Source organism: Siphateles boraxobius, unplaced genomic scaffold (assembly GCF_051911475.1).
Source record: "Siphateles boraxobius isolate OS27281-9 unplaced genomic scaffold, OSU_SipBor_1 19, whole genome shotgun sequence".
Lineage (NCBI taxonomy): Eukaryota > Metazoa > Chordata > Actinopteri > Cypriniformes > Leuciscidae > Siphateles > Siphateles boraxobius.
The window spans coordinates 23,658,131-23,677,502 of record NW_027508799.1 but is presented as its reverse complement, the minus strand read 5'-3'; the positions used below and the strand labels follow the sequence as shown (position 1 = coordinate 23,677,502).

The 19,372-nt window shown below is 36.7% G+C and overlaps 1 protein-coding gene across 6 annotated transcripts in view; it reads right to left on the bottom strand.

Moving 5' to 3' along the window:
- The window catches only part of dennd5b (DENN/MADD domain containing 5B), a 38,372-nt gene extending 19,601 nt beyond the window's left edge, over window positions 1-18,771 (bottom strand). For 2 of the 6 annotated variants that reach the window (XM_077234415.1, XM_077234416.1), the window contains exons 1-4: window positions 18,417-18,754; window positions 7,186-7,245; window positions 3,583-3,692; window positions 892-1,612 (exon numbers count right to left, since the gene is read on the bottom strand). In XM_077234415.1, the coding sequence (XP_077090530.1) occupies window positions 892-1,612; window positions 3,583-3,692; window positions 7,186-7,245; window positions 18,417-18,519 (994 nt within the window). In that variant the 5' untranslated portion in view covers window positions 18,520-18,754. Of the gene's footprint in view, window positions 1-891; window positions 1,613-3,582; window positions 3,693-7,185; window positions 7,246-18,416 lie in introns of all 6 variants that reach the window. The other 4 variants (XM_077234418.1, XM_077234419.1, XM_077234420.1 and 1 more) reach the window with 4 other exon arrangements.
- Between the last annotated feature and the right edge of the window lie 601 nt (window positions 18,772-19,372).

The window sequence follows — 19,372 nt, the reverse complement described above, 5'->3', positions numbered from 1 at the left end:
CTTGCCATTTGTGAGTGAATTGTAAACATGTTCTGGCCTTAAATACCAGCAAAGAAACTGAATATTGCATTATGCAAAAAAAAGAAAAGAGAAACTGACTAGTAAATCTGTTTTATTTAACCATCAAAGTTCTTTCTACTTGCATTTGGCACTTAGCGATGGTTCATTTTGGATCCTGGGATCTGACTGAAATTTTATGAAAGGCACCTGTGTGGTAGACTTACCAAAGCAGGGCAGTGTGATTATTAATAGATGTTTCACACAAAATCTCATCATTAGTTTATCTAGAGAACAGTCAGAGGAATTCATTAGCATGTGTATCAGCTTGTGTTTGCTGAAAAGCATATGTGCTGCAGAAGGGTAATGTAATATTCATTAGACTCCTCTACATTCACTTAGTCTCCACATCAAAGGCCCCGCAAAGATTAATTTGCCAGCATCAGAAATTAAATTTAAATGCTTAAATAAGAGATGAAATGATCTGAATAGAGTCAAAACCTAAAACACAGTCTGTAAAATTGATGTAAAAAGTAGGAGCCAATCGATTAAACGTTTATATTTGAAATTGTTTAATTAAATCAAATTGCATATTAATGCCCCCATAAACAGAATGTATAACTTTAAATTATTGTGCCAGATCAATAAGTCATGAGACATAAACATTACAAGAACAAAAAGGCAATATATTGTTTGGAAATGCGGCATCACTGAAAAAATAAAACAAAAAAAGCATTTTAATTTTAATGTTTTATTTTAGATTTATTTTTATTTGAAATGATTTGAAATGAAATTATTTGAAATTATTTACAATTAAATTACATTATTTGAAATAAATGAAATTAAATAAAACTTTAATTTTATTTTTTAAAGTTACAATCCTTGATTTCTTACCCTGTGAGTAGAGGAGGATCTGCATCTCCAGCAGAACACAAGTGAAAAGCTGCACCAGATTTTCCACACCTAACAACCGGAAGGCCTCACCCAATGGAAAATCAGCCAATGGCAGCTCCCCAACACCAGGCCTCTGGCACAGAATAGGTTCGTACACTCCGTGGAACTTTAAAGAGCGTCCGGGCGGTGGCAAGGGTACTTCATAGAGGATGTTGTAGACGTAGCTTTCCAAAGGGAGTGGGGGTGGCTGATGTGAAGTGACGGCCAGGTGGATCTGGGACAGGAAGCGTTTACAGGCGTGCATGAAGGGCATAGGCGTGATTAGACACATAGCTTTGGACACGTACAGAGTGTCGCGAACAGAGTCGTATCCTTCGCCAGAGCAGCCACAGCTCCTGCGACCCCCTTGTGAGGATGAAGATGAGGAAGGAGACTCGACTTCATCCAGGCTGCTGGCTAAAGAGTCCATGCTAGAGGAGGATGAGGAGGAGGAAGAGGAAGACGAAGGGCAGTTATGCGCTGATGTATTATGCTCTGCTTGGTGCATCTGGTGTAGCGTCTGCATGGCGGAGCAGATCTGAGGGCTGGTCACCTCCTCGTAGAAGGTGTGAACGAAACCATAAGTGCGAGAGCCGTCTTCTCTTGTAATGAGGAAAGAGTGGAATTGTGGGGTCCGACTGTCACGCTGTGTTCGGAATGACAGACCTTTGGGCATGCAGAGCTGAAAAGAAAGAGAAAATATTGCTTCAGTAACTACATATTTTGTAATGTTGCTTTTATTGTGCAATTTGACACACACAGGGATTTTACGGTTTACATTTCCAGCAACAAAATAAAACGCAGTGAAGTGAGTCTGAACACTCAGTTGCAAAAAAAACCCCAAAAAACATGTTTGATGAGCTGGTTATCGTTATTTGAGCAATATAAATAAAAAAAATATATTAATTATTTTTATTACGGTTACTTAAATAAATAAATACATTTTATATTAATTATTAATATTCATGTATGAGCTGGAGCAAATATTAAGATAATAATATTTATTTATTTTGATCTTATGAGCTGAAGCAAAAATAATAATAAAAAGAATTATTAGCTTATGGGCTGAAGCAAATATTTTTATTAGCTTATGAGCTGAACCAAGTATAACAACAAAAACAACAATAATAATAATTAGAGTAGTAGTGGGTAAACTTTTGTCCGATAGACAACATTAATTTACCATGGTACCACTACAGTATTTTTTGTAAGGGTTGTACATACTATATGAATTATGAAGTAAGGGCACATCATATGCTGTGGTATGGCTTTTCCTTTCACTCTGCACTACTTAGTACATCTTATAAAGCCAAGTTGACTGGTCAATGTGTTTTTCTCTCTCAATGGCTGACTATTTATTCGCCAATTTTGAATACAAAACAATGTTTGCATGTGCTGTACATCTATTAAAGACATGCAGTTAGTCCCCCATTTTTTCAAAATATAGGTGAGCAATTCATTATTTTTCATAGCTTCATAAAAGCTTATAAAATCACAAAATATTGTACTGATAAAGAGGTTTACATTACATTAACAGCTTGTTTTCTACACTACACATGTCAAAAATAGGAAGCTCTTGCACCTACGCATCTGCTTCGCTCTTATTGTGCTGCTCACACATGCAGTATGAATACTGTAACCTGTTCATATGAGACCGGAATAAATTGTGTCATTCAAGTGCTGTCTAAAACAGGCAAGCACTGAAAAGATTGAGAAAAGGAAGGAGAGGACAGCAAGAGAACAAAAGAAAGCGGAAGTGAAAAGAAGATTAGCCAAGAGTGGAATTGAAAAATGAAAGTAAATCACTGGGGAAATTTTATCCAGGCCCTGAAGGATTGAAAACCGAAAATGGAGTTCTGTGATTGCAAGCTGTCTTTCAAAGCACTTTCAAAGTGTAAGTGGATTTTTTTTATGGGTGAACCTCTGCAGAGAAGAGACTGGCCTTGAAAAATGACTCAACAGGAACGTCATTCCAAATTTTTTGCTCAAATGATGTGATGGCATCACGCCTGGCAGTGCTGTACACTTCAGGTGTTTCTTTACAGGGCGAGAATACGCACAGTAAGTCGTTTCCATAGCGACGTAAGCAGAGAGCCTGGGTTGAATAATTGATGCTGGTGTCACTACAGCCAAGCTTCCGTTTACGTTTGCTGATGGAAAAAATGACCTTCCTGCACGGGAACGATAGGTCAGAGGTTTTCGTTACCTCTGCATGCTCTGGGACAGTAACACAAACCGCTCGGCTGATCACTGCATGCAACCACAGAATGAGCGAGAGTCTGTGTAAACACGTTATGACACTTCAAATCAATGCAGATACAGATCTCTCCAATGACTAATGTGAGAAATAGTGAGACTGAGCGAGGGAAACTTTATTTGAAAGGGAAATAAAACAAGTTTAGATGTGTCGGATGTGATAGATTTCTCGTAAAAGTTCACCTTGGTTGACAAGCCTCACCATGCTCTGAAAGGCACATGTGCCCTTAACACACTTAAAGGAATAGTTTACCCAAAAATGGTGTCAAAATGGTAGTTGCGTAGCTCTCAATGGAGGGACAGGAAGCTTTCAGATTTCATTTAAAAAAAGATCTTCATTTGTGTTCAAAGGGGTAAATCAAACAGGTAAAAATCTAAGGTACTGAAGTCACTTACCATGTTAACAGCATCCTGGTCAAATGGGCTGCACTCGATGTTCTCCGGGTAGTGGGTCAGAACTTTGGATTTAAAGGTCCTTTTGAGGGGGCTCTGATCAAAGTTTTCCCCTGCAGAGATGAAATTGTAAGGAATAAGGATAAGGAGAGTAAAAGGCATGGAACCTTCTTTTAAATTATTCATATAAAAACGCAAAAGCAACTATGGCGCGAGGATGTCTGAATTCTTATACAGTTACACTGCATTAAACTAATAAAAGTTTAATGGGTTCGCCACTAAAATGCATAACTTGAGGCCTTTTGAGAGTCATCCATTTGAACAAGTTAGAGAGGATTACATGCTTTACATCTACTTAGTAGTGCCAAACTTTTCAAGAAAACGTTCACTTATATTTGAATATAGCTACAGTAATATAAAATGAAAAACTTTCATAATTCTCTAATGCAGAATTACGCACCTTACTTTGATGGCTTAATAACTTGTTTAAACAAACATTGAGGTGATATTAATATTAGTCTGATTCCTACAGTTCTCTCAGGTACGTTGAACAGAAATCCACTTGTGCGTGACCCAGATAGAACACCTGTCACTGGGATAGTGCTGATCTCATGCACACGCACAAACGCAGACTCAATCACTCACTCACTCGCTCGTGCTCACTCACGATGCAAAAATATCAGTACAATCAATAATTCATAATATAAACATTCTAAATATTTTCCAAAATATATACACACAATGTTTCTGATCTCAAATGTATTGTATCATGTCATGTAATCACTATTAATTTGTAATGCTGGTTTTCGCTACCAATAAGACTGCGCTACCAGCATTATATTCATGTGGTTTGAGGCTTTATTAACATCCATACCCTTACCCTAAAACAATGCAAATATAGCGGTAGTTTAGGTAGCACAATCTAGCACAATGGTAGCATTATTCATCAGAACGCCAGCACACAAAGGTGGGCTAGAAACATCAGGGAGGCATTGTGTTGCTCTTTTCCTCCATGATCGCAACAGTTTCATGAAACACAACTGTTTGTTTTCTTTTGGCTCAGTGCATGTTAGGGCATCATAAACAGGCCGACACATGCCGCCTGCAGTGTTAGATGGAAACGCCATAGCATTGACAGCAAAGCACAAGCGGGAACCGAGATTGGAAAAGCGCCATGATTGCCACAAACGCGCAGATTACAAGAGCAGGCAGTGTGTCATGCAGGATTTGGATCTGATGACAGTTAAAAAGAACAGATTTAAATCGAATGGATGTGAAGCAAACAAGATAGAGAGTGCAGTTAGCATGAAAAGATAAACAAGACAACGATTCTGATGATGGTACATGCTGATAAGCTGACAACAGCACTCAGAATAAGGCAGAAGAGTGCGCCGAGGTAACTAAAAAGAGTCTAATTAACAATCTTGTCCAAATTATCTAGTTTTGACGAAGATCATTTACGGCCTGAATCTGTGCACTGTGGGGTGAACTAGCGGTGATTTGGCAGGAGAGACTATGTGACAGCCCTAGGCATTAACCAACAGGAAAGGACAGGGAGGAGGAGAAATCTACTAAAGCCCTTTATAACAGAGAGTCTGAGGCATACACGTGAGAAAGAGAGACAGACTGATGCAAACACCCCATGATGTGATAGCAGGAACAGCAGGGGAACAGCAGAAAAACAAGGCAGGGAGGGAGCAAGAGATAGTCAGTGTTGCAAGAGAACCGAAACTGATTTCAAATAACAAGCAGAGGCAAATGACCCACATTTAACTATGATTAACCTGCATATCGCAAACTTAGAAAAAACGAGAGGAAAAGAGGAAGGAAGTAGTGAGGACAGAAAGCTAAAATGACAACACTGACCCACTTGGTATTCAACATGGTCAAAGCAATGTAGCATCAAAATAAACTATTAATTTCTAAAATTAACTATTAGTTTGGTTTCATAACTCTAAAATGTCCATTCTATGATATTAAAATTAATATGAACAGTTAATTTTATAATATTTTGCCCAAGTGAAAAAGTTTCAGTTAAGTTAAGTTTCAGTTTCAGTTTATTTATAAAGCACTTTTAAAAAACATCCACTGGCCGACCAAAGTGCTGTACACATAGAGAAAGAAACTAATGCAATTTAGAGACATAAATAATGACAAGCAGTTCAGAGCAGAATAATCATTCTAAGCTAAAAGCGACCGAAAATAGATAGGTTTGAGACAAGACTTGAACTCAGACAGAGTGGAAGTAGCTCTAATATAAAGTGGGAGCTTGTTCCAGAGTGTGGGACCAGTCACTTCAAAAGCTCGGTCTCCCCTTGATTTTAGCCGGGTTTTAGGTATCTGAAGAAGAAGTTTCGTTTCAGATCTAAGACTTCTAGTTGGAGAGTAGAGATGAAGTAAATCAGATAGATAAGAAGGTGCTAAATCATTTAAAGATTTATACACCAGTATTAAAATTTTATATTCAATTTCAAAATGTATCGGTAGCCAGTGAAGGGATCTCAGCAGGGAGGTAGCATGGTCAAATTTCCCTTTTCCCATAAGGAATCTCGCCGAAGCGTTTTGAACAATCTGTAGACGGGCCGTTTGGGAATTTGATACTCCGAAATAAAGAAGGTTACAATAGTCCAGGCGCGAGGTGATAAGATCATGGATCGCAATCTTCAACGAGCGTTTAGGGAGATAAGATTTAATTTTCGCTATAGAGCGAAGATAGAAAAAGCTAGATCTGATGACAGCGCTAATTTGTTTATTCGAATTTAAGGGAGCTATCTAAAATCACACCTTAGTTCTGTACCTGGGGAGCAGTAGATAGATCTATAGATCCCAGGTCAAAATCATAGATTTGCCTAGTTTCTGAGGGGTTAAAAACAATAACTTCTGTTTTGTCTGAGTTCAAAAACAGGAAGTTTCCAGCAAGCCATGCTTTTACCTCCTCAAGACATGTTGTCAGACTGTCTAGAGCACTCTTATTTTTCTTACACAAAGGCATATAAATCTGCATGTCATCAGCATAACAGTGAAATGAGATATTGTGTTTCCTAAAAATAGAGCCCAGAGGAAGAAGATATAGTGAGAATAAGACAGGAGCTAAAATAGAACCCTGAGGCACACCGCAAGATAGATTTCGAATAAATATTCAAATAAAATATTAATTATTCTTAAAACATTCAAATACAACCATCTATAATTTCAAAATAGAATACTAAATTTTAAATACTACATATGAATTTAATCAATATTATAAATGTACAGTGTGTAAAATGGTTATTCATTTCAAGATTTTGTGGTTAGATTAAAATTTGGGAGAAATGTTGGGTGGTTTTACATTTTTGTGCTTTATCCATATAATATAAGCAATGTATTTAGTCGCAAAATCAGAGACACTCCCCTCAAAGTCTGAATACAAGTGGACACAGGAGATACATTTGGAAAGCATATATTAATACCAAGTGTGAACAGCAGTCTGTCTTGCCATGACTAAAGATCAAATCATCCAGGATCTTAATATACAATGTAATCAGGGCCAAAGGAACAGAGAATGGGAAACAGAAATGGATCAAATTAGGGGAGCTTAGCAGTGAGAAGGTTAATGATGATGTTTACCTGCTGCCAAGGCCTCTGGGTCCCTGCCCTGTCGATCGGCCTCAAGCCATTGGTACAAAGCTGAGATGGCAAACACACAAACAGACAAACAAAAAGCAAAAATGTCAAACCAAACACAGAAATGGAGAAGCAGACAAAATGATCTGATGCGTGACTACTAAATTCAAAGTGCAATGGCTTTGCAGACAGACAGCGTGTGTGTTATTTTGCAGGCTGCGCAGTGATGGAGGTGAACGGAGACATGTTTTTCACAGCCTCTGCTTTTGCGAGCACAGCTTGACTGTAGGCCGCAATCTCTGCCGGGACGGAGACATCACGTCGTGCATGACCAGCACACACTTGCAGAATATCTTAATGGTGGGTGTTGAAAGAACACGAGTTCCTAAGAAATATCTACATGTGCAACCCACACACACATATTTAATAACAGCTGACAAGTGATCTTCGATTTGGCCTCAAATAGCTTGGATCATCAAAATTGGATGAGTGTTATTAAATATCACTCAAATACATTCAATGTGCACTGGTGAAAATCCCAAACCCTGTCAAAAACATGTTTGGATCTCATTTCACTTAAAAATCAAAAGATAAAAATCTAAATCAAATATTGAGAATACATTAACAACTTTATTGTACTACTTTAACTTAGGCTGTTAAAATATATATAATTGCATCCATAACACAGTAATGAGAATCTTCATGAGAAAAAGGGTTATGAAAATCTAACATCAGATCAGTAATGGAATGTCATGAACACCATGTTAAAATGCACAAAAATAGATAAATACTAAGAATGGGTTTAATTTATTAGGAAGTGAGGCATAGATTCGTATTTCTTTCTTATATATATATATATATATATATATATTATATATTTATGAAATAAATGAATTCGTGTGTGAGCTGTTATTGAGATTCCCACACAGGAAGTCACTGCTGTGCCTGCAGTGTTATGAACGGTAATTGCGGGATGACTCAGCCTGTGTCACGAACAAATTTCACTACCTTTAACAGTCTATGGTCACTACTAACTGAATGAGAATCAAGTACTCTTTGAACTCATATGAGATCATAACTACCTCTCCAAACTCCAAACCCCAGCACCTGCCAAAGTCTTCCTCACTCAATGAACCCATATCACATTTTCAAAGCTGATGAATGTTAAATGCAAGTCAGCTAAGTCTCAAAATAAGGACCATACCACATGTTTGTACTATGATATTCTTTGCAGTACACTTATCATTAATCATAAGAACTTTTTATCCAAAAGCCTTGCAGCAGTGAAACATAGTATTGGATTTTTGATATTGAGCTTCAAAGACCAAAAACCACTGGCATTGCTCCGAGCACCATTCATTTTAAAAGCGCTGATGGAAGACTGGGAAAGAGCAAGAGACGGCACACAATGTCTCCTGCAGAGCCTTTGTCCATACTCAACAGCGTTACATAACTGAGCTCTTGCTATGTATGTGTGTGTGAGTGTTAAGTGCTGATTGGGCACATTGTGAGCACGAAACATTGGGGTCTTTTGCTTCTCGCAGGGTTTGGACAGTCAGCACAGCTCTGCTGTCAGCCTCATGACGCATCTGCTGAAGCTGTAATCCACAACAAGTCCCAGCCCGTCCCAAACCTCTGTTTTATCTTGCTCCACCACAAGGATGAACAAGAAAACCCTTCACTTACATGGTTTAGTATTGAAATTTCACATGGCAAATTACTTTAATTTGCTTGATACAAGTTACTTTGAAAGCCAACAGAGGGATGGAGCAAGTAGCAAAAGTCTTTCATCTTTATTTAAGATATTTAATGAGATTGTCCCAGTGTTTTATTAAGAAAAGAGCCTTGTAACATAAGGAACATGTTTAACCTCAGAGAAACTGCTCAGTCGATTAAAACAACGAAATGGCAGACTTTTTCAGAGCATGACAATTCACACAAGATTTTCAAGATCATTTTAGTGTTACTCATATCAGCCTGTTGCACGCATTCAGGTCAAAGTTTACAGAGAATGAAACACTAGGTGTGTTTACATCCACGTTAAAAGTTTAAATATAATTTAAAAAGACATTTAAGTCGAATCCGTCTGGTTTTTGTGAAGTGGGAATAACATACGAAAATGCTACGACATGCTTAAGGTGTGTCCCAATTCGTGTACTTATGCACTATTCTATGCCCTTTTGTAGCATATACAGTTCGCTCACTGAAAATTTCAAAAAGAAAAGTGCAGTTAAAATACCTGTATGGTGCACTTAATCGAAAAAACAAAATGTGTAATGTTGGACACCATGCATCCAACTGTCGCTGCTTTATGTAGTGAAGGGGGTGTGATCAGACTTTGAATTTTAAAGGTAAAAAGATAATTTTGTCGCTCAACATCATTCACGACACCATGCATAGTATAAGTGCATCCTGTATAGTGCATCATTAGGGACACAACTTTACAATGTGGTATACTAAACTTCTAAAGCAGAGTGTATGGGATGGCGAAACAGATTAAAATGTGGTACAATTACCATAAAAATTCAAATGTATGCAAAAAACAAACTACCGAATGAGCCTTCATATTTAACAGTATGGATAGAAATCTGAGTTAAAAGAAGCATATAAATCAGACTTACTGAAAACAAACAGTCACGTGGTGTTTGATAAGTCTTATCTGAGGACACAGGTTACCGATGAGTTGGAACTTGGTCAATCAACTAAGTCAACATGACCGGTTCATGGTCTCATTCTGCCTCACACATACACAGATATAGAGAATTCTTAGCAGATCCAATGGCGCAACCCTTTTGACCCGTTTTTGAGACCCTAGACGAGCATATCGGAACATTTACTTTGCAACCATACTTTTGTGGTCGAGGAGCTCAAAGCAACAAGTACAGACATTCCATATCCAGAGCCGCATCCATCTACTTTCTGACTGTCATTAAAGTATAATATTTATATATTAAAAAGCTTTTACTTACAACAATTTAATTTACGTGCTATCCATTTTGCACTGAAAACCAGAGACAAAAAGACATAAATTTATATGATGAAGTCATTTGAATGGCCTTATCTCAGTTGTAATCTATTAGATGAGCACCATGCAGAGTGGCAAAGATATTATGCAACTGGATTTATGTGCTCGTGACATAACTCGGCAAGTTATGACAAATATTGCCCATTTGGCAGCCGCCAGCTTCCGAGTTCCGACAGCATTAAATGGCTCTCGTCTAGAGCGATGATAATTATGACAGATATTCACCCAAAGCAGACACACTTCCCCCTAGATGCATTTCAAACTTGACTGACAAAACCATCTCATATACTATATACTATATGGCCTAAATTATATGGACACCACACTCTTCGTCAATGGGTTTCTATACAGAACCTAGAGAAGGTTCTTAACTCTGTCATAAAGAGCATTTTATGTAAAGGGTTCTATACAAGGAGAAATGTCTTACATGATTGGATAATACTTTTATATTTACTGGTTTATATACATTTTCTTTTTATAATAAAATCTGATACTTATTGTGGACATGCATGTTTTTGCATTGTATGTGCTTAAAAATATATATCTATTTGTAGTTACATTTATAATTACAATGTTAACACTTTAACGCAGTGTTTCACAACCCTGTTCCTGGATGCACACCAAGGCTGTGTCCGAAATTCTCCCCTATCCCCTAAATAGGGCACTATTTGAGGGAACAACCATTTGTGATGGTGTCCGAAACCATAGTGGATGTTATCGAGTGCACTCATTCTATCCCATAATGCACCGCGATAACAAGTGTACAACTGATGTACACTCAACAGCTAGAGAATACCCATAATGCACTGTGATGGTCACGCTGAATGAAGACCAGTGTCTCGCCAGTAGATGGCGCACGCAGCTAAATGATCCATTCATTTTCCAAACCCCTGGTCCATTGTGAGTACATCGTAATATCCTACAGGTATAAATTCCATTTTTATTGATTATTAAATTGTTTAATTAAGGTTTATACATGATAGTTCCAATAGAGTTCAAGATAAATATTTTCATTACTACTGAAATTTCGAATGATTATTAAACGGCAAGCACAAACTATGCAAACGCAGCTTGTTTTCCCCCAAATCATTTTATGGAAGTAATTTAGAGAACGTTTACGAGAACTGACAGCAGGCCATTATCCAACATTAGTGCCTGACCTCACCAATGTTCGTGTCTTGCTGAACATTTCATATGTCGAAAGCATAGCAAAAAATATTAATCCCTCCTTTTGCTGCCATAACAGCTTTCAGGGATTTGCTCCCATTTAGACACAATATCATCAGTGAGATCAGGCACTGATGTTGATGGGTTGGGGGTTCAGTAGGGTTTATTCTACGGCATATTTAGTAAATAATTTCTTTGTCATGCTTTGTGAACATGGGTATTGCTGGAACGTAAAGTACCTTCTTTAAACTGTTACAACAAAGTTGAAAGCACAAAACGAACAAAAAATAGTGAGGTCCATGCATCAAAAAAATGTACTTTAGAAAAACTTAACATGTCTCAAAAGTTCTTTCAATTTTCACATATTCACAGTATAAGTATAGCAAAAGTTAATGACATAAATATAAAGAAAGTTAATGACATGTATAATTACAGCCATGGTACATGCTGTGAAAATGTGAGTCCCATCCCATGCTTGCAATACAGTACTGTGCAGCATTGAGCCTCACTTGAAATTAAGAGAAGGGCAGATTACAGTTGCACTGAGTCTCTTGAGTAGATTATGCTAACAGGCTTACAGATCCCCCCCACCCCCACCATCTCTGATCTTCATAAACAGTCTAGAAAGTACTGGAGAGAGTAAAAACACGACTTTGAACTGCTGTACATTTGTTTAAAATTTCAAAAGAATGCAGGATTAAAAGTTGTAGATAAAACATTAGACACTAAAAAAGTGAAAATGATTAAAAGTTAAGTTAAAATACCCAGGGGTGGACAAAGCATGGAAACAGTTTTCCAACAATTCAGGCCGATTGGAGGGAAAAGTCAATGGGAAGCCGGGGAGGTGTTACGACATTAGCATAGCCATTGTCCCCATGTTCACGCTGGTGCTCACAGACAGATGGTCCAGGAACCAGTCCTCTTTATGGCTGTTCACTACTGCCTTGTGTCTCTGCCTCTAGTCACAATACGAGCTGACCAGTGTCATTAAGAAACAATGAGCGGAGACACGTCATGCAGCCACAATGTAACAATGCGCCATTTGACGGACAATATTTGTTAGTCTTGTCTGGGCTGAAGTATTAGAAGCTGTTTAAGCAGGTATGTTTGAAGTACCACAGTGAAGTGAAAACAGCCCAGTGTTTCACTAGAGTCAATTTTCATGTATTGGACAACAAAAAGAGAGCTGTAAAAATGGAAGACCAGCACCATTTAGAATAGAGATGCACAATATAGCAATCAGTTATCAGCCTATTGGTCAATAATATTGAATATTTAATTTTTATAGACAATTTTTATAACTTTTCTATGATCTCTTTATAACAAAATAAATTATAAAATTCAATTACTAAGTGTGATATTTAGCAAATCTTACAATGAATATCCGTTTTTTCAGCCGGTACATTTTAATGTTTTGACTTTTTTTAGGTGTTTGATCTTTTTTTAGACACATTTTAACATCAGCATTTAATGGATATTAGTCACAGGTTAAACATGCAAATAATAATTGTTTTTTGTAATTGGCCAGAATTCTAATATGGGTGCATTTTGTTGTGTTTTATGTTTAATTTGTTTACACACAAAAAATCATCAGGACGAAGAAGGGTTTTTCTTTTAATCCAAACGTTGCCATTTTATTTTGTAAATAAAAGGCTAGAGTTGAACAGTGTGCAGATTTTCCTAATTTTTTAATGTAACTTTTATTTTTGATCCTGGACCTGTTGGAGATCATTCGGATGTGTATTTTTTTCCTCTTTCGAGATTCTTTACAAGACACAGAATCAAATTGACCTGCAGAGCATCAAGGGGGACGTCAGAAGTAAGAATTTTGCTTTGCTCTGAATACATGCATTTAGTTTTTGTATGACTCACATCACTGCCTAGACAACAAACCACTAAATGGCAGACACACTGCTAGCTGAATAAAATACAGCCCTCAGCAGCATCTTGTTTGCCCAAATACTTGTTACAAGCTGCTTAGGGACCACTATAAAAGTTAAATAGAGATGATACAGTGAATCAAACAGCACCACTCTAAATCAACAGGTACCTGAAGGGGACCAGACATTGTTGATTCACAGTTAATGACCGTTCAAGGTGTCAAATCCTCAGTAAATGAAGGTAAGTCAAGAGACTAACCCCCTCTTTAGGTAGAGATGTGAACGATGGAGACAGACTAGAACATCAAAGATTGAAACCTCTTCCAGAGCAGGAAAACTCATTTTATTGATGCATGGCACATGTATCAATAAAACACGAATGCGAATGAGATGAAAGCTTGTGTGTGCGGCTCGTTTGGTAGGGAACTGAAATCATACGCAGACCACCAGAGCATAACAATGTGTGCATGTGCATGACTATGATTCAAATTTTGTGTTTCATGTTTTCATTCTCTATTACTGTTCACAATCATTACACAACAAATAAGAAGGGACCGCTTTTCCCTAGTTTCTTTCTGACATGTAGCAATCCCTCTTCTCGTAGAGTCGAACACAAGAGGCCTATTTATAGTCCTTATTTTTATCCTACTCAGAGGACATATACTATACTCTTAGGCCTACAATATGAGTGTTTGACAGGCCCTACTAACACATAGTTGAAAGAGGGGGCTAAAGAGACTTGACAATGAGTCTGAGGAATAAACAAACAAAAAAAAACAGGAAAGATGGCCAGTAGTGCAGCTTGTTTTCCCCCAAATCATTTTATGGAAGTAATTTAGAGAAAATTTACGATAAGACATTGTGAGATTTGAAACTGCATCGTGAGATAAAAGGTTGCAATTATGAGACACCATCACATTGCAAGATAAAGCCGAAAACTATTAAAAATAAAGTTACAATGTGTTACAATTACTTGATAGTCACAATTACTAGAGTCAAAATTACCTTCCAAGATAAAAAGTTGCAGTTACAAGAAACTAAGTTCCATTGCGATATATAGTTACAATTACAAGATATAAAGACGCAATTACAAGAAACAAGTTACCTTACAAGATAAAAAGTTGCGGCTACAAGAAAAAGTCGCATTGTGATATATTGTTGAAATAAATGACATGATATAGTCGCAATTATAAGCAATAAAATTGCCTTGCAAGATAAGTTGCAGTTACAAGAAACAAAGTTGCAGTGCAATATATAGTTGGAATTACAAGAAACAGTCGTCTTGCGTGATTTGCGTGACTCACATTGTGAGTTATAAAGTCGTAATTATAAGAAATAAAATTGCCTAGCGAGATAAAAAGTTGCATTGCATGATTATACTTACATGATAGGATGATTATAACTTGAATGATATAAGTTAACTGATATATAAGTTGTGATTACAAGAAGCGGCTGCTTTACGCGAGTCACATTGTGAGCTATAAAGTTGCAATTCTAAGAAATAAAATGACCTTGCGAGATAAAAAGCAGCCGTTACAAGAAACAAAGTGGTATTGCAATAGTTGTAATTGTAGTTTAAAATTTATCTGGTAATTGCAAGAAATGAAATTGCCTTGCGTTATATTAAGTTACATTGTGAGATATAAAGTTGCAATTGTGAAATAGCCTACAAAGCTGCACTGTGAGAAAGTCACAAAAGTAAAATATGAAGTCAGATTGTGAGAAATAAAATTTCTAAAAAATGCAATTTCGCAATTACAAGAAAAAAAAACAAGATAAAAAGTTACAATTAGCTTTATTTAATTCTACAATGTGGAAACGGTCTACTATACATTGGCCTTGCAGAGGATGACAAGCTCGAAAAAGCATCACCTGCAGTAATCAGAGCCAAGGACAACAGTCCAATCAACAAGCCTCTGCCATCAATGAAAGGAGGCACAACTACTCAAAATGACATCAATCGAGGGGCCACAGTGTGTTTATGTAATGAATGATCACTTCAATTAACCTTGAAACAGTAAAAAATAGTTAAATAAAAATCCTCCATAAGAAACAGATTGTACAGGGACAGACCAGTGAAAGGGAGACCAGCAGTGTTGATTATGCTGAAAAGCCCTGGGAAGGGGGAGATGGGTCATATGAGTGCAGGGCCCCTCTGGGATTGGACGGCCACATATTAAGTCATGCAGAAACACGCTGAGGTGCCCAGCAGGATATGTGCATTTGGAACAATAGAACTGAGGAAGCAGGGCCAAAAATATATCAGAAAAACCATCTCTCACTCTTTCCATCTTCAAGTGGTTTGAATTACAAATGAATTAGCAACCAAAAGCTAACCTTCAGAAACTAGGCCACCAAAGAATACAGGTGCAATAGGGTGGGGCGAGGGGGCTTTTCAAAACGCTTGATATTGATCAAACAAGAACAGTGGGATAATCTTCAACAAAGGTTATGCTGTACATGGATCTCTCAAAATGAAGCATCTCACAATGCTGCGAGGCTTATCTGAGCAACCCGGAGAGCTGATCAAATCCAAGCCCTCATGACACTGGACAAATTTAATCAAGTTCAAACTGTTTAATCGTGATGAACTTTATCTGGGGAACCAGAACAATCTCACAGTGGACAGTCAGATCTGTTTAAAGGGGAAAAGGGTTTTCTCTCTGTACAAACATTAAAACCAGATTTTTAGATTGTGGTGCTGGTATGATAAGGGGTTGAGGTTGATGTCCAAGGCATTGCCAAGTCCCAAGTCTCTAGAAAGGTCTCAAATCAGTGTTGTTATTGTTAACTGAAATTCCAATTATTAAAATGATAAAATAATACAAAACTGAAATGTAATAAAATACAAGTATTAGATGAAAAACTAAAACAGTTAGTTCCCAAGGCAATTTTCGTTTAAGTTGAAGTATACTAAAATTACTCAAATTTAAATAAAAAAAATAAAGCTGAAATATAAATAAAAAACGGAACAAAAGAGACTAAAACCCCTAACAAAATTCCTTAAATTTAAATTTAAAAATATAAAAATAAAAGCCAATTCAAAATGTTAATAAATAATAGTATACTAAAATAACTAAGTTCCATCATTCAATGTCTATGTGATTGTTTTAAATTATTATTATTGGTAATGGTTGATTTTGGATCTTTAATTGCGCATACTTTCCTCCTCTTTTTAAATGTACCATGCCGTCATTTAAAGCATTACATTTTGGAATATCTATATTTGCATACTGTACATTAGATCATTAATTGTAGCATTCACAAAATATATATTTTAGTTTTTAGTGTCATTTTTTATTTACACAAAAATAGTATAGAAATTTAATGAAGACCATTAATCAATTATCAACTACTATAACATGTAAAATATTTATCGGTTTATTCTATCCGCTACAACTTTAATGTGAGTTTCTAAAAAAACTAATTATTTTTGAAAACAGACTTTAGCCAAATTTCATTTATTATAATTACTTATTTTCTGTGGATAGAGTTTAACTTGCATCAACTAGCATTTCCCAGCACAATTGCACAAGCATATAGATTTTTACAAGTATAGAGCTAAAATAGAAGCTCTAAGCAGTTCATCAGTTTGCTGTGCTTTGGCCTGCTCTGTACGCTCTCGGTTAAAAGAAAACACATCTAATCCACGAGAGCATCACGCACATGCAGCTTAGCTCTTCTCACAGTTCACCAGCAGTCTGTTAAACTGCGCCAGGCCTTAAAAAGGTAGAGCAATCATCATCACATCTGTTAAAACAAGGCCAGACAAAGACTGGAGAAAAACAGGGTTGGAGTAGACAGGCTGGCTACTGGGATTACAAGTTGTTGCTTTAAGAAGCCTGTTTTGCTCTGACAATTACACTTGTGCTCTTGGCAATAGCTTTTTTTTTAGCTCAGATTGCATATGAGACAATTAGTACACAAACAAACAAACCTCGCAGTTTCAAAAGCACCCTAGCACAAGCTACATAATATCAGATACAAGCCACAGATCAAGTTATTTGAGACTTGTCTCTTTGATACCATTCACAGTATGAGTGAGTGAAATCAAAACGATCAGTAGTGAAACCCACGTGAGCTGCCCAGCATTGGTTGCCCAATGCAAGTTCATTGGACAGACCCTTTCTACACTTCAGTATCCAACAAGATGCATAATAAGGCAAAAAAGCCAAAAATAAAAGATATAATCAGGCCATGAGACATTGAAAAATATTTAGAGAATCAATATGAGGATGATGATTGTTTTTATTGGACGCTTTAAGGCTCATTTAAACATTGAATGGATCTGATCTTTCAACACTCCACTATATGCAGCTGGTTTCGGAGAACATTTGGTGATTGGGAACATTGTAAGCGATTTCACTTAATTTAGGTAATTGGATATTAAATTGATTTATCTAAGATCCATCATTTTCATTTACATGTCAATATATAAAGATATAGCCTAGATCCACAGGCTTTAGTCACAGGCTGTTAGTTTCATATTTGTAGTTGTGTTCATATTTTCTCGGACAACCATCACAAGTCAACTCCATCGCATGATTTTTGTAAATGCAATGTTTGGGATTTTAGGTATTTTTATTTATAGTCACCAACAATATCAGGAAAACAAAATGGCTACTACATTTAGGCTAATAAATGTGTGATATGCAAAAATATGGTTATTTTCTCAAGATTCCGTTAATCATGTCTGACATGATGAGTTAAATTCAATATGAAACCATATTGTTGTCTTAATAAATTGGAATTAATGCTACAGTTTGATCGTTTTTATTAAAAAACAAAGTATCTTGGTATATGGTGACTTGAGTCGTGTGCAACTAAACAAATTTTGTGAGAAAATTGACCCCAAATATAGGTGAAACCCTCGATAAACAGATTAATCCAAAACAATTCACTGATACCTATAGTAAATTTTGTAGAATGTCTCAATTATATAATTTCTTAGGGTCCCGTGTCAAATTCAAGTCTGCTATTCCCAGCCAAGCGTATTAATACATTAAACGTATATTCCTAAAGTCCTAATATCAGGAGGCTATAATGTGATTCAAGCAGGGCTCATAAGAAATCAGTGCACGTCAGCTCGTGTTTATTACCTGCTGACTGTGGTGTGTTTACCATCACGCTACAACGTATAAAACATAACAACCCAGTCTTACCTGCCAAAGCATCGGGCTCTAGACCAGTTTCGTTGTCTATTCCGCATATAATGAAGTAATGTGCGAAGCGACAGGGCGCTGACCCTGAACCGCTCATAGTCATCTCGGCTCGAGCTGATCCGCTTTGTTATACAGACCCAACCAGCTCCATATCCAGCGTCCCCAGGCAAATGAACTGAACCAAAGCGAGGTTGTAATAAAGACTTATCGCTATGTTTTCGTGCAGTAAGCTTCGGAAAGCCGTCTATGACTATCTATTTTGGTTTGAAGAGCGTTTGCTGCCGTGTCTGCGAGTTGTAGCTGCTTTCTCGAGCGCACTCTCACACTACTCGCGCACTGACGCATCGCTTCAGCTGATCACAATCAGCCAATCCAGTCCTTTCAAATGTTTGACCACAAGTATTTGTCTGAGAGAGAGCGATGTGCAATGATGTGCGCATTATCTTTCAAATGTTATGATTCACCAGCAAATATAAATAAATGTATATTTTTCATGTATCAATATATTTGTATTATTTTATTATAGGCGACATCAGATTATCTAAGAAAAATATTTTTATTTGCTCATGTAGGGTGTTTTAATACATTCCTGATTTGACCAATACAATAAATAAATAAATGCAGTGTCAAAGTGTTTGTTATTGTATAAGCCTCCTTAATTAAAAGATACCATAAATCAAATATTTTAAATATAGGCCTACAGTCTTTATGTTGTTTCTACATTAATTTCGGAGATTCAATGTGATATAATGTGTTACAATATAAAACATATATTACAAGTTTTACTGTAAGGTACGATTACTCGCAATTAATTGGGATACTGGAAAAAATGTGATGAATTAGTTTTTGGGGTTTTTTAATCGATTGACAGCACTGGTATGTATATTTCTGAGCGATATTATAACAACATAACTTACTGTTTTAAATGTTCCAGATTAAGTTGAATAAAGCTGAAC